Source organism: Muscardinus avellanarius (genome assembly GCF_963383645.1).
Source record: "Muscardinus avellanarius genome assembly, chromosome: 21".
NCBI lineage: Eukaryota > Metazoa > Chordata > Mammalia > Rodentia > Gliridae > Muscardinus > Muscardinus avellanarius.
Window position 1 is genome coordinate 1202956 of NC_137807.1, and position 21285 is coordinate 1224240.

Consider the following 21285-nt stretch of genomic DNA (forward strand, 5'->3'; position numbering starts at 1 on the left):
AAATAAATAAATAAATAAATAAATAAATAAATAAATAAATAGATAGCGAGGCCACCTAGGTTAAGGATTGCGCACACCAGCTCCCTCTACTGGCGGCACCTTGTCGCCCTCTGACTGGGGCAATGGGTCGCCTGTGTTTGGCCCCCAAAGGTTCAGCCCTGGTCACTGAGCCCCTGGGCACCAGGAGGGTCCTGATAGTTCCACATCCCCGGGCCTGACGCAGCATTGCCTCAGCAAACAAATGAACTATCGATTCACGAGGAAGAAAGCAGGGCAGGTGGCGGCCTCGGCTGGCGGCGGCTTTCCCAGGTGAACTTCACACCCTTGGCAGAGGAAGGCCGGGGCCTCGGCAGCCTCTCTGCAGAGCTTCCGCGAGCCCAGAGACACACTCAGCTGCTCTTCAGCCCTTCCTGGGTCATCTGCCTCCACATCGCCTGCTCCGTGACCTCAGGGAGGCCTCCCGACATCTCTGCCTCCACATCGCCTGCTCCGTGACCTCAGGGAGGCCTCCCGACATCTCTGCCTCCACATCGCCTGCTCCGTGACCTCAGGGAGGCCTCCCGACATCTCTGCCTCCACATCGCCTGCTCCGTGACCTCAGGGAGGCCTCCCGACATCTCTGCCTCCACATCGCCTGCTCCGTGACCTCAGGGAGGCCTCCCGACATCTCTGCCTCCACATCGCCTGCTCCGTGACCTCAGGGAGGCCTCCCGACATCTCTGCCTCCACATCGCCTGCTCCGTGACCTCAGGGAGGCCTCCCGACATCTCTGGGCCTACTGGCTTATCGGTTAAATGGAGGTGAGAATGCAGACTTCAGACCACAGGTGCACGTGGTACCCGTGTACCCCGGGCCCCCTCTGCAGCTCCCAGTGGCGGCCCCAGCTCAGCTCCCCCGACCAGCTCATCTGGACAGAGGCCCTTGGCACGGAGTTGCGTGGGCCCAGGACATTGGCACCAGCCACCCGTCACACTGAAAAGGGCCGCCCGGCCCGGCCCAGCCCGACTCCTGCCCACCTTCACGCCCTCCAGGAGGGCCTGGGGGTCCTCGATGCCCTCGGGGACACACTTCTTGTTCTCCGGGAGGGACTCGAGTTTCTCCACAAGGGCTTTCAGCCCCTTCAGTTCAAACTCAGTGAGGTGCGTCCATTTGGTGGAGACCCCGGTGGTGGGGGAGCCGGTGGGCGTCTTGGGGTAGTCGACGGACATCGCGGGGGACTTCACGCTCTCCTCCGACTCGTTAGACAAAGTCCTCTTGAGGAGCCGCGTGGCAGAGGCTCTGGGCTGCTTCCCGAAGGCATCCTGCTCCTCCGACGGGGTGCTGGTGGGCGAGGCAGGGCCGTCGCTGGGCGGCCTGGGCAACTTCTCGCCAACGTCTCCCTCGTCCTCCTTCTCCTCCTCCCCCTGGGGCTGCTGCTCGCAGGACTCCTCCTCCATCTCCAGCCAGGAATCGGATGAGAAGCCGTCTACGCTGGCCTTTCTCGGGACATCTGCAGGGCCGGGGGCACAAGACAGAGGGCTGATGGCCTCAATCCATCTGGAAGCTCTAGAACCTTTCACCAAACACCCCCCACTGTAGGGATAGGGCTTCTCCAAGGATCGGAACTTTCTCTGCCTCCCAGCCCCTACAAAGGGTGCCATCTCTCCAAAGGGAGTTCAAATCCTATCTCTGCTTCTTCCTGGCTGTGTGTACCCACGTGAGTTTGCTGCGTCTCTCTAAACACACCTGGTGCTTTACTGAATTATAAAAACAAGGCAAGGACGGCATAGATTATACGATTCCACGCATTTGAAGTGTCCCTAACAAAGGAAAATCTCTAAAGACGGAAAGTGGATTCAAACTCGGTGAAGTGGCACACTCCTGTAACCCCAGTGACGAGAGGCTGAGGCAGGAGGGTTGCAATTTCAAGACCAGCCCGGGCGACTTAATGACACCTTATCTCTAAATAAAAAAATAAGCAGGGAGTGGTGGCTTTTTTTTTTTTTTTTTTTTTTTGCGGGTCTGGGGGTGGAACCCAGGGGCATTCGACCTCCGAGCTACACCTCCTGTCCTATTTTTTATTCTTTATTTTGAAACCGGGTCTCACTGAGTTGCAGAGGGCCTCGCTAAGTAGCTGAGGCTGTCCGCGAACCGCGATCCTCGGGTCTCAGCCTCCCAAATGCTGGGGTTACAAGCGTGCGCCGCCATGCCCAGCTTGGAGGAGTGGTGGCTCTTAATCTCAGCATTCGAGAGGCTGAGACAGGTAGATCGCGGTTCCTGGACAGCCTCAGCTACCTAGTGAGGCCCTCTGCAACTCAGTGAGACCCTGCTTCAAAATAAAGAGTAAGCCAGGCGTGGTGGCGCACGCTTGTAATCCCAGTACTTGGGAGGCGGAGACAGGAGAGGATCACAGGTTCAGGACAAACCCCGGCAATTTAACAAGTCTCTCTGTAAGACCCTGTTTCAAAACCAAAAAAAAATAGTGGGCTGTGGTGGCGCACGCTTGTAATCCCAGTACTTAGGAAGCTGAGCTAGGAGGATCGCAGGTTGGAGGACAGCCTCAGCAAGTACTCAGGCTTTCATCAACAGAGCGAAACCTTCTTTCAAAACAAAAATAAAATAGGGCTGGTGGTGTAGCTCAAAGGTAGAATGCCCCTGGATTCAATCCCTAGCGCCACAAAAATAAATAAATAAATAAATAAATAAATAAATAAGATAAAAGGGGCTGGGGGTATAGCTTGGAGGGAGAATGCCCCTGGGTTCAGTTCCCAGCACCACACATACACAAATACACACACTCTCTGCTCCCCACACCCTCAGAACTGGAATCCACTGCAATCACAGAAGCTATTCTGCTATTTCTGGATAATTTCCCATCTTTCCTACTGGGCTGGGAGCCCCAAAAAAAGCAGGCTGAGGGGTTTCAGTTATTTGAGTACCTTAGAACCATATCACCTGCCGTGAAGAGGACGTCAACCATTCCCAGGTGGCAAACGTGACCTTCCCAATATAGACCCCTGCAGACAGCCATTCCCATCCCACAATGCGGGTTGTGGACCCTTAAAAGCCACTGAAGATGGGCATCAAGGGAAGGAAAATTCTTACTTGGTGGGGGTGGGATCTAAACACAAGACACTGCAAGAAAAATCACGGGCCCAGCTGGGCGTGGTGGCCCACTCTTGTCACCCCAATAATTGGGAGGCTGAGACCAGAAGATCTCAAGTTTATGGCCAGCCTCAGCTACTTAGTGAGACCCTCCACAACTTAGTGAGAATGTCTCAAAGTAAAGAATATAAAATAGGGCTGGGAGTATAGTTCAGAGGTAGAATGCCCCTGAGTTCCATTCCCAGTATTGTAAGAAAAGAGAAAAAGAGGCCGGGTATGATGGTGCACACTTGTCATCCCAGCATTTGGGAGACTGACACAGGAGGATTGCAGTTCGAGGACAGCCTCAGCTACTTAGTGAGGCCCTTTGCAACTCTGTGAAACCCTGTTTCAAAATAAAGGAAAAAAAGGCGGGCGTGGTGGCGCACGCTTGTCATCCCAGCATTCAGGAGGCTGAGACTGGAGGATCGCGGTTCGCGGACAGCCTCAGCTACTTAGTGAGGCCCTCTGCAACTCAGTGAGACCCGGTTTCAAAATAAAGAATAAAAAATAGGGCAGGGGGTGTAGCTTGGAGGTCAAATGCCCCTGCGTTCCATCCACAAAACCCGCAAAAATAAAAATAAAAATAAATAAAGAATAAAAATATAGGCCTGGGGTGTCACTTAGAGGCAGAATGCCCCTGGGTTCCATCCTCAGTGACGCAAAAAAAAAAAAAAAAGAAAAGAAAGAGAAATTGCATAGCCCCTCGGGAGACAGACCAATCTAATGTCTCTATCCCGTGAGAATAAATATGCTGTGAGCTGACATAAACCACCCAGGAAAAGCCTTCCACATTAGCACTCAGGGACTCCGAGGGGAAGAACCGTGTTTCTGTCACCAGTGGCCAGACGCAGTTTCAGGGCGGGTGTGTGAGTCAGTATTCAAGGACCGGGCCACTCAGGGGATGAAGTCCCTTAAGCACAGGCAGTAGGGCAGGGCGCTGCGGCCGTGGCTCTAAGCTCTCCCCCGGCTGCCACAAAGGCGGCCGGGGTTGCAGGGACTAGCTGCAGCGCACAAGCCTGCTCTCCCCCCCGCCCCCCCCCAGACAAAACCCCAGCCTCTGGCTGGCCGGGCGAATCAGCTGGTGACCACAGAGAAACCAAGAACCAGGGTTCTCTGCTCCGTGGGGGTGCCCTACTTCAGCAACCCTGCGGGTGACCCCCCCTCCCGTATCTGCACAGTGTTGGGCTACCCAGTGACAGATGTGACTCTCTGGGGGTCACGAGTTCATTTTCTTAGGCTCTGTATCCCAGGTGGGAAGCTGACAAAATTAGCTTCCCTGGAGGATTCTGGAGGATTTTGCCCAACTCTCTAGCTCAAAGGATCCTGGTCCCAGGCGTGGTGGCACACACTTGTAATCCCAGCATTTGGGAGGCTGAGACAGGAGGCTTGGGGTTCGCGGACAGCCTCAGCTATGTAGTGAGGCTCATTGCAACCTAGTGAGACCCTGTTTCAAAATAAAAAATAAAAAATGGGCTGGGGCTGGGGCTGGGCATGGTGGCGCACGCTTGTAATCCCAGCATTTGGGAGGCTGGGACCAGAGAACTGCTGTTCACAGACAGCCTTAGCTACTTGGTGAGGCTCTTTGCAACTCAGTGAGACCCTGTTTCAAAATACAGGATTAAAAATAGGGCTGGGGAGCCGGGTGTGGTGGCGCACGCTTGTAATCCCTGCGCTTGGGAGGCTGAGACAGAAGGATCGCGCAGGTTCAAAGCCAGCCTCAGCTACTTAGTGAGGCTCTTAGCAGCTTAGTGAGACCCTGTTTCCAAATAAAATAGAAAATAGGTCTGGGAGTATAGCTCGGAGGTAGAAAGCCTCTGGGTTCCACCCCCAGTACCACCAAAAAAAAAAAAAAAAAATAGGGCTGGGGGTGTAGCTCAGAGATAGTATGCCCCTGGGCTCCATTCCCAGTACAGAGGAAAAAAAAAAAGTCTGGGGGCGTAGGTAGAATGCCCCTGGGTTCAATCCCCAGTACCAATAAAAAAAAAAAAAAAAAAGCTGGAGAGTATCTCAGAGACAGAGTGACTCAGTACCAAAACACCAAACAAACAAAGAAAAAATCCCAGACCTCCTAGGAACCAGGACCTCTCCCAGATCCTGCTGCAGAAGCCGTCTCTGCCGCAGCCGAGGGGCTGCCGCGGGCTGGCGGTCACTCACCCACGAGCATGGACTCCCTCTGGTACTCCTGAGTGAGGTAGGATCTCTGCGTCACGCAGTACGCGTATCTCTCCAAGACATACCAGCACATCTCATAGTAAAAGGGGTAGCGGAATTTGGGCTGCACCTGGAAGCCAAGAGTGGTGGGCAGAGGTCAGTCTCCGAGGGCGACGGGCCAGGAGCGAGGAGGGAATCGGGAGGACAGCCTCCTGGGATGGGGGTGTCATTCTCCATGTCGGAAGGGGAGGCCGGAGGGAGGCGCCGAAGGGGTGCCAGCAGCATGCATCGGTGAGGTGGAGGGCGAGGCTCGAGGCTGGGGGGAGGCAGCACCCCGGGAAGGCAGGGGGGTCTACTCTGTGGCTTCTGTGATGATGCCGAATCAGAGTTCTGTCCTGACCTGGGGGCAGCAGCTGTGGGTATCTGCAGAAGAAGACCTGCCAGGCTCCAGGTTCTAGAGTATTGCCGGACCCTGCTCTTCCTAATCCTCCCCCTTTAAAAACAGAATTCTGCCCTCCAACCATCCCCGATTGCAGACATTTTGTAGACGGGCTGCTGGGCATCTTCCTGCCCCAGGAGGATCAGTGAGGATGGAAGTGTGGCCTCACCTGCCTGGGGGCGGGGCCTCGGAGGTGCCCGCCTCCTGCTCCTCCCCCTCGCCCACTGCACCGCTCAACCTGTATTTCCACCAAGGGCTCCCAGGGACACAGAGTCCCCAGTCTGACCCTGGAGTCCTGACACCGGGGGTACACACCCAGGTCTGGAACCAGAGTCCCCCATGGAGCCCCACTACCACCTGGGCTGTTTCTTAAGGGATCCGGGGAATAAAAGAAGAGTCTGTGTAGGGGAGCTATAAAGAGGCTTGGACCCCAGGATTATGACAGGCAGTAGGGTAGGGTCTACACAGAGACAGAAGGAAGTAACGTCGTCTCCTGGGCACGGAGGAGCCTTCTGGAAACTCCATCCCATGGGGGCAAGGAAGGAGTGAGGATGGGGGAGAGTGACCCCCTCTCGCTGCAGGGCTCTCTCCTCTGGGTGCCCGTTCACACTCACACCTAGCCTGCCTCTTACCCTCTGGCCAAGGGTGTGCCCGCGAGGGTCGGGGACCCCTCCTGACCCCTCATCTCTCAGGAAGCAGTCCCCACCCCAGCCACCCGGCTCTCTGCCCTCGATGCGGTTTCCCGCCATCCTCCAGGGCCCACCTAGACGGGGCGCCCCTCTGCCTGGCTCGTTCTCCTTCCTGCGCTCTGTCCACCTGTGTCCTGGGTCCATCAGCTCCCCGGCCTCTGGCGGATGGGATGCTTTGAAATGAGACCAGCACATGCGTTCCAACTCCTTGGGAAGATGCATGAATTGGGAACACCCATGACCTAGGGTTTTCCTTGGGGAGATGCATGGATTGGGAACACCCATGACCTAGGGTTTTCCTTGGCTCCAGCTACTTTCCTAGAACCCCGGTTTTATTACTGGGAGAGTATTCATTTTCTTTCTTTCTTTTTTTTCTTTTTTTTTTTTTCAGTTACTGGCTCAGTGCCCCTGGAGTTTACCAAAAGAGAGGGGCTCTTCAGCACGAAACAGACCTTGACCTCCTAGGACGAAGGGCTAGGGGAGGCCTCCAGCTCCCCCGCCCATTCCAGACCAAGGGCCAAATGATTTGGGATCAAATTGCCAATCCCCAAAAGGCAAGTTAAAGAAGACAGACCCTCACCCACATCTCTTGACGCCACGGGTCACAACTCTGAAGTTTATTTTGACTTTTCCAATTTTTGGACAGTCAGAGCCGCCGTGCCAAAGATGGGCACCACAACATTTGAGAATTTGGGGGGGGTGGGAGGGGGCAAAAAGCAAAAATTGGGAGGAGGCTATCTCTCTTCTTTGTTGCTGAACCCAAGGGAAACCAGCCGGGCGAAAGCAAATGTTGATGAAGGAATTTGAGGTTTTTAAAAAAATTTTTAAATTTTTTTTTTTTTTCCAAGAGAGTCCAGCGGAAAATTGACTTACAAATGGGATGTCGCCTTCCAGCCTCTGCCTGCAAAAGGTTTCAGCCACATGCCTGGGAACATTAAATACACACACACGCACACGCACGCACGCACGCGGTTGTTCAATCTTGTTTGGTGACCAACTCGGAGCCTCACCAAATCGAGCTGTTAGAGCAAACTCAGTGCAAACCCAAAGGCAGGGCCGTCTGCTCCCGCCAGGAGGGCGCTCAATCTATCCGTGAATTTCAAGGGTCCAATCTGAGTTCCAGTGGCCTAGCTGAGGCCTTCCCCAAGCCCCAGGCCTCTCAGAACTGAGTGTGGCCTTGGGGCCCAAGAGCCAACCTTGTCTCCTTGAACCTAGAACTCCCAGGTCTCAAGGAATAAAAAAAATAAAAATAAAAATAAAGCACAACCTCAGGGTGGATGGAAGTATCTTAACATTTGTTTTTCTCCTGGAAAAAAAAAAAAATCAATGGGTTGGGGAAAAAAGTAAAGTCCAATGGTACAGGGAAGGGGAGAGGAAGCGGAAAAGATTTGCAATTTCCAGACAGAGTCACTGGCTGTGAAGAAGTCACCATTACCTTTTCTGGGAAGGCCGCTTTCACTAGAGCCATTAGGGGAAGAAAAAAATAATAATATTAAGCATAAGAGAGTTGGCAGCTTAATGAGCGATCTTCGGACCATCCCTAGCTCTCATTAACTATAAGGAGTAGTGCCATGGTGGTGATGTTATCTTAGAACAGCACACACCAATGTCTCCTCTTCTCCCATTGGTTAATCTTAGAAGAGCACGCACCAATGTCTCCTCTTCTCCCATTGGTTAATCTTAGAACAGCACGCACCAATGTCTCTTCTTCTCCCATAGGTTAATCTTCCAAAGCTGGGGTGAGTTCATGTATTGGGGGCGAGTTCATCTATTGGCCAGAGCAATCCCCCAGTCCCCCAAGGCTTGCACCTGTTTCTGCTACGTCACGGGCAGTGATATTATAGGGCGAGGTCGCCTACCATCGAGCCCAGGAAAAAAATCCAAATGTGGAAAAGATACGACTTCCTAAATCTGGGAGAATCTTGGGGCTCCCTGGTCTGGATGGGGGTCCCTCACGAGGAGCCGCAAAGGCAAATTCCTTTTCTAAGACAGAGCTGCACCATGGGGCTTTGCACACTGACAGTCTCCTCTGGCCCAACCCCTGCATCTGGTTTCCAAGCAAAGTCATGTTGGAGGACACTCAGAAAAAAATATCTTTAAATGGCCGTAATCAAGCTGGGCGTGGCAGCGCATGCTTGTGATTTTAGCATTTGGGAGGCTGAGACAGGAGGATCACAGGTTCGTGGACAGCCTCAAGTACTTAGGCCCTCTGCAACTCAGTGGGACCCTGTTTCCAAATAAAGAATAAAAAATAGGGATGGGGGTGTAGCTTGGAAGTAGAATGCCCCTGGGTTCTATCCCTAGTACCACAAATAAATAAATAAATAAATAAATAAATAAATAAATAAATACATGGCTGTAACTAAGGCAGGCATGGTGGCACACACTGGTAATCCCAGCATTCGGGAGGCTGAGACAAGAGGATCGCAGCTAGAGGCCAGCCTCAGCTACTTAGTGAGGCCCTTTGCAACTCAGTGAGACCCTGTTTCAAAATAAAGAATAAAAAGAAAAATAAGGCTGGGGGTATAGCTGGAAGGTAGAAATGCTGGAAGGTAGAAATGCCCCTGGGTTCCATCCCCATTACCCCCCCCCAAATATGGTCGTAACATTCTTAAGGATGCTCATGGGGTGGGGGGGGCAAAGAATTAAGCTGTAGAATGCTGACAAGGAGCCCCCCCCCCATTTTATCTAGCTTCAGGACTCTCTTTCCAGTGCCTTTGGTCTGCCTAGGCTCCTAAGGCATAACAATTGGGCCTTGTAGCCAAGCAGATTAAAAAGCCTGCCACTGGTCCCACCCAGCCTGCCTGCCAGCTGGCCCCATCCCCCACATCAGGCAACCCCGCTCACTTGAAAACCAGATGGGGTCCACTCAGAGGGCAGGGAAGGGGCCCTGGGGAGGGGCTGCCACCAGGGCTCGCTAATTGCTAGGCCTGAAGCTTGCTTGGGATCCCTCGTAACCCCGACTGAAGCAAGGCCAGTGGGGGAGGGAGGGTGGAAAGATGGGGCTCAGGTCCCCTGAGACACACAAGCAGACTCCCAGGGGAGGGGACCGCTGCCTGCAAGCCGCTGAAGCCTTCATTTATTTATTTGTTTGTTTGTTTATTTATTTATTTATTTACATATTCATTCATTTATTTATTTACATATTCATTCATTTATTTATTTATGGTGGTACGGGGGATGGAACTCCAGATTAATTTGATTTTTTTGGCTTTCTACCTCCAGGCTATACTCCCAGACCTATTTTATATTTTATTTGGAAACAGGGTCTCACTAAGTTGCTGAGAGGCTCACTAGTAGCTGAGGCTGGCTTCGAACCTGTGTGATCCTCCTGTCTCAGCCTCCCAAGCACTGGGATTACAAGCATGCGCCACCACATCTGGCTAAACCCTTATATTTATTTTATTTTATTTTATTTTATTTTATTTTATTGCAGGTACTAGGGATTGAACCCAACCAGGGTCATTCTACCTCCAAGCTAAACCCCAAGCCCTATTTTATTTTATTTTATTTTTTTTTTTGGCAGTACTGGGGATGGAACCCAGGAGCATTCTACCTCCAAGCTACACTACACCCTCAGCCCTATTTTTTATATTCTTTATATTGAAACAGGGTTTCACTGAGTTGCAAAGGGCCTCATTAAGTAGCTGAGGCTGGCTGGAAACCTCATCCTCCTATCTCAGCCTCCTAAATGCTGGGATTATAAACGCGCCACCACGCCCAGCTTAGTTCCTCCTCCTCCTCCTCCTCCTCCTCCTCCTCCTCCTCCTCCTCCTCTTCCTCCTTCTTTATTTTGAAGTAAGGTGTCACTCAGTTGGAGGGCCTCACTAAGTGGCTGAGGCTGACCTTGAACCTGTGATCTTCCTGCCTCAGTCTCCCAAGCACTGGGATGACAAGCGTGCGCCACCACACCCGGCTTGCTGAACCGTCAGAAATCCCAGTCCAAATCTGGCTTTCAGGAATTGCCTGGCAAGTCCCGAGTCCGGCTTCCCCTAGGTCGCTCCGTTTCCATCCGCACCTGCTGACCTGCTCACACACTGGCCGGCTCGTCGGGGCCTGCCAAAGGCCAGTTGGCTGGAGCCCCGGGCAGCACTGACCCAGGGATGAGGTGACCACTCGTACCCTCCACCACAGCGCGGGGGGCGTACTCAAGCCAGGGCTGGCCGACACAGAAGGGCCCAGAAAGCTTACACAGCAAGGGATCCGCAGAGGGGCCCAGCCCAGGCCCGGGCTCTGCAGACCTGAGAATCTCAAGGTCCAGGCCCTGGACGCCAGGACTGACCACAGTGCAGTCGCGACTGTGACTCTGGTGGGTGATTCTGTGAAAAACGAGACCTCTAAGACAAGATCAGGAACGACAAACTCAAGCCTGGCAGCCCTCTGTGAAGCGTTTCTGTAGGGTCCAGGCGCATCAATGCCTCTCTGGGGCAAAAAAAAAAAAAACATTTCTGAGGTAAATCCCAAAAAGAAATGGTGCCGTCTACCAGATATATCCAGCCCTTAGAAGAAATAGTAAAAGCCAGGCATGGTGTTGCACACGCCTGCACTCCCAGCGCTTGGGAGGCAGGTTCGAGGACAGCCTCAGCAAGTAGTGAGACTTTCATCAACCTAGAGACCCTGTCTCAAAATAAGAATAAAATAGAAGGAGGATAATAATAATAGTAATAATAATAGTAACAATGAGGAGGAGGAAGAGGAGGAGCTTACTTGGGCTACAAGATAAGTTAACTTTGAAAACCTTTAGCGCTGAGTAAAAGAAGCCAGACACCAAAGACATCTATGGTATGATCCCATTTATACCAAATTCCAGAACAGGCAAATCCATTAGACAGAAAGAAGACTGGGGGCTGCCAGGCTTGGGGGAGGGGGAGGAGTGACGGCTAATGGATGGGTAGAGGGTTTCTTTTGGGGGTGATGAAAATGTTCTAGAATGTAGTGGCGATGCTTATACAACCCTGTAAATATACTAAAAAAAAAAAAACCCACTGAATCGCCGGGCGTGGTGGCGCACACTTGTAATCCCCGCGCTTGGGAGGCGGAGACAGGAGGATCGCGCAGGTTCAAAGCCGAGACCCTGTTTCCAAATAAAAATATAAAAAATAGGCGTCTAGGGGTGTAGCCGGGAACCCAGCACCACCAAAAAAAAAAAAAAAAAAACACTGAGTTGTGCGGTTTAAATGGTGTTTTATGGTATGGAACTTATAACTGAATTAAGAGAAAAATAGAGCCAGGCGTGTAATCCCAGCATTCGGGAGGCTGAGACAGGAGGATCCAGGTTCGCAAACAGCCTCGGCTACTTAGTGAGGCCCGACGCAACTCAGCGAGACCCTGTAGGTGCGGGGTGTAAGTGAAGCTCAGAGGTAGAATGCCCTGAGTCCCATCCCCCGTGCTGCTAAAAAAAAAAAAGAAAAAGAAAAACAGCCGTGTATAAATAAAGAAGCGAAAGAAGAAGAGGAGGAGGAGGAGGAGGAGGGGAAGAAATAGTAAGAGTAAATAATAATAACAACAATAATAATAATCACCATCATCACCACCAATCCTAGGACACCTGATTGAACCCCAGCAAGAGAGAGGGGGCGCCAAGTCCCAGCCACCAAAGCTTTTCAGGGAGAATCTCTGGGAGCAAATGACACCTGCAGTCCATGGACCCCGAGGCAGGGGTTGGGGGACACTTGACATAAGAAACGTCACCATCGCTGTCGGGAGCAGAGGAAAGTCTCAGCCCCGGGAGTTTGAGCCGCCCCCGGCAGACACTGAGATTAGCTCAGAGATGGGACTGGGGGACTCATAAGATTGCAGGGTCCCCCAGGGTGGGGGGTGGATGGCCAAGACCCAACCTAGGGCCAAGCTGGGCCCCCTCTCCAAGGCCCCCAACCCCTCCAACCATCAGCAACAATCACACCCTTTCCTAAGCGCGAGAAGAAGGGAAAGGCCGGTTCCCGAAACCTCACACTATCAAGAAAAACTTCCTCTTCCGCAAGGGGGTTTTAAAACTCCCCTGTAGAACCGGGAAGGAACCCCGGCTTGAGATGGGCGGGAGGGAGAGGGGCCACGGAGGCCCCGCGATGGCGGGCACGCCGCGGGGAGAGGAGGCGCCCTTACCCGGGTCCTGTCCTCAATCTCGTATATCCGCAGCTGCATGGGTATGTTGAAGCTGTGAAGGATATTCCCGCCGAACACCAGGGAGTCTACAGGGGTGTAGACGGCATGGATCCAGCCTGGGTGTGAGGGAAAAGGGAGGTGAGCGCTGGTGCTTGGGGACCCCCTACCCAGCAACGAAGGAAAAATAGCCGACAGGAGGATGCCCCTACAGCCCGGAGCGCCGGTGTCCAGGGATGCGTGGTGCGGAAAGCCCGGGCTCCCGGCTCGCCTGGGGCACTTAGGCTTGCAGCCCTAGGTGACCCAGGCGGGGAGATCTAGAGACGGGCCCTGTCCCCGGCGTCTATGCTGCCCAGGGAGCTGGTAACCCTCATCTCCAGCCGCGCCTCTGTCCAGAGGCTTCTCCGCATCCCCGAGAAAAGCAGTATCCAGAGAGTCAGAAAGGGCGGCTCGGAGCCATGCCATCTTACCAGAGCATTTTCCCCAACACAGCACATCTTCTTGTTTTATTTTTTGTTTATTTATTGTGGTCCCTGGGGATTGAACTCCCAGCCCTATTTTATTTGAAAACAGAGTCTCACTGAGTTGGTGAGGGTCTCACCAAGTTGCTGCAGCTGGCCTTGAACCTGCAATCCTCCTGTTTCATCCTCCCGAGTACCGGGATTAGAGGCATGCGTCACCACGTCCAGCTTCAGAGTTCCAGCATCTTGTCATCAAATCCTCCAGGATAGGCCGGGCGTGGTGGCGCACGCTTGTAACCCAGTGCTTGGGAGGCTGAGACAGGAGGATCGCACAGGTTCAAAGCCAGCCTCCGCTACTTAGTGAGGCCCTCTGCAACTCAGTGAGACTCTGTTTCAAAATAAAGAATAAAAAATCGGACTGGGGGTGTCGCTCAGAGGTAGAATGCCCCTGGGTTCCATCCCCAGTACTGCAAAAAAAAAAAAAAAAAAAAAAAAAAAAAGACAGAAGACAGTCAGCAGCCAGCGGCCGAGGTTCCCGGCACACACGTTTCTCCGTTCCCATGGAAGAGCCGGGCCTGTCACCCACTTTGTTACCATGGGTGGGGTTGGAGCGGCACTTCCTGAGCCTAATGCAGACGCCCTGAGCCCCAGGGGCCTGCGCCCGCGCGTCTCTGCCCCCTGCGGGAAGGCCACCCCCGGCTCTGGTCAGCACGTGTGACAAGCAGCCGGCCCGCCACCTCCCCGCGCCTCCCTTGGCCTGAACTACCAGTTGCCACTGATATTGGCGGTGGGCTCCTCATCGGCCATGAAGCCCACGTTGTCCACTGACATTTATCAGCCGGGCCTCTCAGGGCTTCCCCAGCAGTTAGAAACGCCAACGCCACGGACTTATAGCTATTACCCTCACAGGAGAGGGCTGCTGTCACCAGCATGGAGATAGAGCATCTGCACAAGCCCTGGGGGTATTCTAGAAGCTTCTAGAAATTCGAGGGATTCTAGAAGCTTCTAGAAATTCGGGGGATTCTAGAAGCTTCTAGAAATTCGAGGGATTCTAGAAGCTTCTACCTGCCCTCCTTCCCACGCCAGATAGGCCTGTTCCTATCTGCTCCATTGCCAAGATGCTTCAAGAAAAAGCAGAGAGGGGACTCCCAGCGTCCCAGTGGCAGCAACGGAAGGCCTGCTCCCCAGTCGTACCCAGCAGGCCACAGAGAGATGCTTGGGGGACCCTCTGGCCGAGCAGAGGCCGGGGCCAGCCACGCCGGCACCTACCGGAAGGGATGAAAAACGTGTGGCCCTGTTTCAGCTCAATTCTTTGGCATCGTTCCACACGGTCTCCCAGAAAGATGTCGCTCTGTTTGCCTGATAGCACCCATTGCTCGTACAGCGCCAGGTTGTGCAGGGTCGGCGGGATCAGCCAGAAGATCTGGGGAGGGAAAGAGGTGATGGTCAGCCGGGGTCTCTGATCCTTCCAGGCCGTCACCACCCGGAGACCGACCATGAATCCACCAAGGGCCTCCTTCAAGGCTGGGTCCCAAAGGTCTCCGAGGAGGCAGGGGAGGCTGCGACCAGCCTCAGAGAACCTCTGCTCCAGCCGGGCGTGGTGGCGCACGCTTGTCATCCCCGCGCTTGGGAGGCCGAGACAGGAGGATCATAGGTTCAAAGCCAGCCTCAGCTACTTAGGCGCTCAGCAATTTAATGAGACCCTGTTTCCAAATAAAATAGAAAAAAGGTCTGGGAGTGTCGCCCAGAGGTATAAGGCCCCTGGATTCCACCCCCCCAGTACCACAAAAAAAAAAGAAAAAAAAGAAAAGAGAGAGAGAGAGAGGGAGAGAGAGAACACCTCTGTTTTGCCTGAAATACCAGCCCAGGATATTCTCTCTCTCCAGAGCCACAAGCTTGTCTGAGAGGTGGGAGAAGGCGAAGTAGGGAATTTCCTAAGTAGTAGGATAAAATGGCCCAGCTCCCGCTCACTGTGAAGAAAGAGAAAGAAACATCTGGAATCTACTGTGTTGAGACTTCCTCTCAGAATCTCCTCCAACACACTTGTTTAAAACAAATGCAAGCCAGGCGTGGTGGGCACGCTTGTAATCTCAGCGCTTGGGAGGCAGAGACAGGAGGATCGCACAGGTTCGAAGCCAGCCTCAGCTACTGAGTGAGGCTCTCGGCAACTTAGTGAGACCCTGTTTGCAAATAAAATATATAAAAATATATTTAAAAAATAGGTCTCGGAGTATAGCCCGGAGGTAGAAAGACCCTGGGTTCCACCCCAGTGCCACAAAATAAATGAACAAATTTATAAATAAATAAAACAAATGCATGCAGCCGGGCGTGGTGGCACACATTTGTAATCCCAGTACTTGGGAGGCTGAGACAGGAGGATCGCAGTTCGTGGACAGCCTCAGCTACTTAGGGAGGCCCTTTGCAACTCGGTGAGACCCTGTTTCAAATTAAGAATAAAGCCGGGCGTGGTGGCCACACTTGTAATCCCCGCGCTTGGGAGGCAGAGACAGGAGGATATCACAGGTTTGAAGCCAGTCTCTCTGGCTTAAGAGACCCTATTTCCAAAAAAAAAAAAAAAAAAAAAAAATATATATATATATATATATATATATATATATAAAATAGGTCTGGGAGTATAGCCCAGAGGTAGAAGGGCTTCCAGGAACCCCAGTACCACCAAAAAAAAAAAAAAAAAGAATAAAAATAGCACTGGAGGTATAGCTCAGAAGTAGAAAGGTCCTGGGTTCCATCCCCAGTACCACATTGACCGTTCTTGGGAGTCACGCCCCAGCTTCGCACCGGCCTAAGTAACTGCCGAGAGTAACTGCCCGGGCCAGCGGGCTGGAATGGGTCTGGAGGTCCTGCCGACGCTGACCTTCCCTTCTAGAAGGAACCAAGCACCTTCCTGGGGATGGAGCGGCCTGAAGGTACAACCTGGGCAGCGGCTGGCGGAGGCCGGGAGGGGACAGGAGAGCTAGCCCCCCACACCAACACGGGAAGACTCAGAGATGCACAGCCCCCAACGCTGCTGGAGCTCACCTTCCCGCCCCGGAAAACATGGTACCACACGGACGTGCCTCCGAAGTCGATGTGGAAGTCGGTAAAGCAGCCTTTCACGCTCATCAGACAGTACCTGCGGAGACATGCGTGGAGGGCAGGACGCAGGTCAGGGGTGCCAGGGTACTGCGGGAGGTGATGGTACCCATAGAGCGGGCGCCCTGTGCTCTGAGAGGAACTGCTGGGGATTTCCTGTCTCCTCCTCCTCCTCCTCCTCCTCCTCCTTTTTTCTTTTTTTTTTTTGCAGTACTGAAGATAGAACCTAAGGATATTCTACCTCCAAGTAACACCCCCAGCCCTATTTTCTTTTTCTTTCTTTCTTTCCTTCTTTCTCTTTCTTTCTTTCCTTTTTTTTTGTGGGTCTGGGGGATGGAACCCAGGGCATTTGACCTCTGAGCTACACCCCGTCTTATTTATTATTATTACTATTATTATTATTATTTTTTTTTTTTGGTGGTACTGGGGTTCCTGGAAGCCCTTCTACCTCTGGGCTACACTCCCAGACCTATTTTATACTTTTTTATTTGGAAACAGGGTCTCTTAAGCCAGCGCAGCTGGCTCCGAACCTGTGTGATCCTCCTGTCTCCGCCTCCCAAGCGCCGGTTATTCTTTATTTTCAAACAGGGCCTAAGTAGCTGAGGCTGTCCGCAAACCGCGATCCTCCTGTCTCAGCCTCCAGAATGCTGGGATTACAAGCGTGCGCCACCACGCCCGGCTTTTATTCTTTATTTTGAAACAGGGTCTCACTGAGTTGCAGAGGGCCTTACTAAATAGCCAAGGCTGTCTGAGAACCACGATCCTCCTGTCTCAGCCTCCCAATGCTGGGATGACAAGCCAGCACGCCTGGCTCTTCTTCATTTTATTCTAAATCTAATTGGAGTTCCTCTCTACCCTTCCCCAGGGGAGGATGCCCCTGAGGCCAGGTGATGAGTCTCAAACCCCAGGGGCCACACACCCTAGAGGCTGGCAGTGGCCCCTTGTTTTTCAGACCCCCGAGAGAGCTGGCCAGGGACAGGCCACTCATGTCTCCTCCTGTCTGTCGACACCCCGCTGAACCCCCACCCAAGGAAGAGCCGTGCTGTCTGCGCCTTCACAGCTTTGATACCTGGTATCCCAACACACACACACACACACACACACACACACACACACGGACGCACACACATGCAAATGCACACACATACACACACACACACACACTCACACACACCTACCAGAGCCCCCTCTGCAGCAGCTGAGGCCCCCTGGAATTCAGTTGCGAACCACCCATTCTTCTCGGTCCAGCCCCCGCCAGGCATGGCACAGAGAAAAACACACCGCCCCACACCAGAACACGCGAGACCCCTGCCCCTGCCGCCCACAGGCTCCGAGCAACGCACAGCGAAAGTTAAATGACAGAACCACCCGCATCGCGTCGCCAAAGTAAGCAAAGCTGCCGGATAGCCAAGACGTGGGGGACTCCCCACGGCGCACGACCCCCCCCCCCAGCCGCAGCGTCCAGAGGTGGCGGGGGCACCAGGGGCGGCCAGGGCTCCCGGGGCTGGAGGGAAGAGGAGCCAGGCGACTGAATAACAGGGTTTCATTCCAGGGTTCTAAAATTGACTGTGGTTGCAGAACTCCGAGAATATGCTAAAAACCAGGGGATCACATTACTTTTCATGGGTGAGTGGTATGGGAATTTTATCTCGGTAACGCTGTTTTTTTTTTTCCCAGTAAAGATCAACAAACCCTAACCCTAGCCCTGGGTGGGTGGGTGCGGGTGGCCAAGCAGAGAGAGAGGGGAGAGAGCACAAGCCTTAAAGGCTGGACGGAGGGTGTGTGCCGGGGGAAGAAAGAGCCCGCCAGGGGCTCTCCTCCCTTCGGAGCATCAGGAGAGCCTGGGAGTCCGTCCTTCCCAGTCCCCGTTCTCCTGGAGGTAGGAAGAGCTTTAGGAAGGGTCGCAAAGCAAGATGCCAAGTCCAGGCCCGGCAGACAACAGTGCCCGGGGCCCCCGCCACTCGCCCCTTCCCACAGGAGCCCCAGGCAGCACAGACGGGGCAGCCCCCTCCCATGCCCAAGCACCTAGGCGCCCGAGGCCCGAGCGCACGCAGGCTTACCCCACTGACCTCTTTTCCGGCTGCACTTAGCTTTGGTTTGGGGAAGAGGGGAGGGATGGGGCGGGGACGGGCTGGGAGGAGCCAGCAGGGCGCGGGGTGGAGAAAAAGGGAGGCTGAGCCGGCTGGAAGGTGGCGGGGCTCCAGGGGCCCCCTCCCGCTGGCCGCCTTTGGCACCTTGCGCTCAGGTGGACCCGGGGCTCGGCAGTATGCAGGCAGCGTGCCCGCGTCCCTCCTCCGGATAGGCTGGAAGGAGCCTTAACCATGTGTCTGCAGGAGGCTGGCAAATCAGAAGGCCTCCCCATACATCAGAGCCCCGCTGCCTAGCAACCCCATCGGAGGGGTAGTTGACAGTCCAGGAGCAGGCCGGCACGAAGCTGGCACCGGGGCTGCGAAGTCCTCACTCTGGGCTCCACGCCCTGCCCGCCCGCCCGGGCCAGCCGGGGGAGCCCCAGGCGGAACCTCCATTCCGGAATCCTCCCCGGTCCAAGGACTAGGGGGGTCCTGAGTCTCACCCCACCCCACCCCCACAGACCACACCGGCCTCTCCTCTCTAGGCACCACTTCAAAATATTAGTCCTTGTTTTCCTAAAACCACCTCTTCGTCTAGGTTTAGGGTTCTTTTTTTTTTTTAATCTAACCTTGGTTTCCACCCTCTCTGGGCCTCGGCTGAACACAGTTTGGGGGAACACATTCAGGGTGTGTGTGTCCGGAGGGGAGAGCCCCAAATCCTGCTTCCTCCAGCCTGCAGCTGCATGCTCCCCCAGGACGTACAGCATGGGGACAGATCCCGAGCCGCTGCAGCCCCAGGAAGCCCGGATGGTCACTGCATTCCGGCCCCAGCCCCTATCTCCCTAGCACGTGGGAAATGGGAATCTCCTAGCAGCTGTAATGCAGGAAAGTTCTCCGAGTTGCGCCGTGTCTGATCTCCGCATCCCCGGAGGCCCTCGGGGCCTGGGGGCGCCACTCTCAGACCCGCCCCTCCTGAGGAGGCCCCTCCTCCCGCTGTCCCTCATTTCCTGGCCACCCCTCCCACCCCGTGACCGCTCGCCTTGGAGCCGCTGGCAGGCTGTGGCAGGGTGGCTCTGTCCAGGTCCCCGCAGCACTAACCCTAACCCTAACCCGCAGGCCACCCCGAGGGCGGCCGGGCGCGGACCCCGGGCTCCCCGGGCTCCCCGGGCTCCTGCTGGCTCCGGCGTGATGCCTCTGCTCTGACCTCCACAGATTCCTCTTCTCAAGCACACCGCAGTCACATGGGCGCCCGGCTCGGTGCCACGGCTGCCAACCTCCCCTGCCGCCGCCGCCGCCCCGGATTCCGCAGCGTCCTGGCGGCCCCTCCCCGGCCGGCCACCAGGCGGACACCCCGGCCCGGGTGGCTCTGTGCGGGAAGGAGGGCGCCCTCCAGGTTAGCCACTGCAAGCCCTGCCAGCCTGGAGCGTTTCCCGCCCTCCGCCGAGGTGGCAGGGAGGAGCCGGGAGAGGGGGCGCTGCACCTGCACCAACTTCAGGGTCTGCAGAGGCGAAGGGCAGCTCCGCTCGGCCATCTTCCCTCCAACTTAAGGGAAAGTCTCCTCCTCTCCCCCAGAAGGCCCCGTCCAGTGTCCCCGAGGTCAGAGGGCGGGCGCAGGTGGTGGGCACGAAGGCAGGCATCCAGGGAGACACAAAGAGGCGCCAGGACACCAGCGGGGCCACCCTCACCCCCACCCCGCCACCCCGCGGTTACCCTCGGTGGCCGGGGACAAGGGCCCATCGCCTGTCTCCGAGGTCCTCGCTCATCCCCGTGCTGAAACCGAACACCGCGCAGCCACCAGGGGAGGGCCTGCCACTGCATCGGGTGCTGGGGTGACATCCCCGCAAAGCCACCTGCCTGGAAGGTCCCTGCGTGCTAGGAGGTCCGGGAGGCCGCAGAAAGGAAGACAGAAGGAGGCGCCGACTGGGAGGCGGGAGGCGGGCTGTGTGACCTTGGGCAACTTACTTGCCTTCTCTGAGCTAGTTCCTGGTCCCTCCAACCAGCCAGGAAGGCCCAAGGCTGCACTCTGATCGGCTCTGGGGCCACCCTTTCGTGGCTACCTCCATCGAAGAATATATATTTATTAACTTATTTATTTGTACTGGGAGTTGAAATCAGGGGCATTCTACCTCTAAGCTACCCCTCTGACCCTATTTTATCTTATTTTGTGGTACTGGGGGTGGAACCCCAGGACATTCTACCACCGAGCTACACCCCCAGCCATATTTTTATACTTTCTTTATTTTTTGGTGGTATTGGGGATGGAACCCCGGAGCCTTCTACCTCCATGCTATACCTCCAGATCTATTTTATGTTTTATTTGGAAACAGGGTCTCACTAAGCTGCCGAGGCTGGCTTTGAACCTGCAATCCTCCTGTCTTGGCCTCTCAAGTACTGGGATTACAAGCATGCGCCACCACGTCCATTTCTTTATTCTTTATTTTGTTCTTTTTTTTTTGGTGGTACTAGGGGTGGAACCCAGAGGCTTTCTACCTCCAGGCTATACTCCCAGACCTTTTTTAAAATATATTTTATTTGGAAACAGGGTCTTGCTAAATTGCCGAAAGCCTCACCAAATAGCCGAGGCTGGCTTCAAACCCATGCGATCCTCCTGTCTCAGCCTCCCAAGCGCCGGGATTACAAGCCACCACGCCCGGCTATTTTGTTCTTTGTTTTGAAACAGGGTCTCACTAAGTTGCGGAGGGCCTCACTAAAGAGCTGAGGCTGTCAGAGAACTGCAATCCTCTGGTCTCAGACCCCCAAATGCTGGGATTACAAGTGTGCGCCACCACGCCCTGCTTATTTATTTACTTACTTACTTACTTATTTATTTATTTATTTATTTATTTATTTTTGTGGGTCTGGGGATTTAACCCAGAGGCATTTGACCTCTGAGCTACATCCCCTGCCCTATTTTTTATTCTTTTTTTTGAAACAGGATCTCACTAAATTGCGGACAGCCTCACTCTGCCAACCGTGATCCTCTGGTCTCAGCCTCCGGAATGCTGGGATTACATGCGTGCGCCACCACGCCCGGCTTCCCAGCCCTATTTTTAATTCTTTACATTGAAACAGGGTCTCACTGGGTTGTAAAGGTCCTCTCCAAGTAGCTGAGGCTGTCCGCGAACCACGATCCTTCCAGTCTTTGCCTCCTGAATGCT

General features: G+C 54.3%; 1 protein-coding gene across 1 annotated transcript in view; it reads right to left on the bottom strand.

Moving 5' to 3' along the window:
- KDM2B (lysine demethylase 2B) overlaps nucleotides 1-21285 on the bottom strand; it is a gene marked incomplete at both ends in the record, with an annotated part of 96698 nt that overhangs the window by 48292 nt on the left and 27121 nt on the right. The window contains 5 exons of the mRNA XM_080717934.1: nucleotides 1017-1489; nucleotides 5281-5407; nucleotides 12508-12623; nucleotides 14235-14388; nucleotides 16005-16098. Of these exons, the coding sequence (XP_080574060.1) occupies nucleotides 1017-1489; nucleotides 5281-5407; nucleotides 12508-12623; nucleotides 14235-14388; nucleotides 16005-16098 (964 nt within the window). The remainder of the gene's footprint in view (nucleotides 1-1016; nucleotides 1490-5280; nucleotides 5408-12507; nucleotides 12624-14234; nucleotides 14389-16004; nucleotides 16099-21285) is intronic.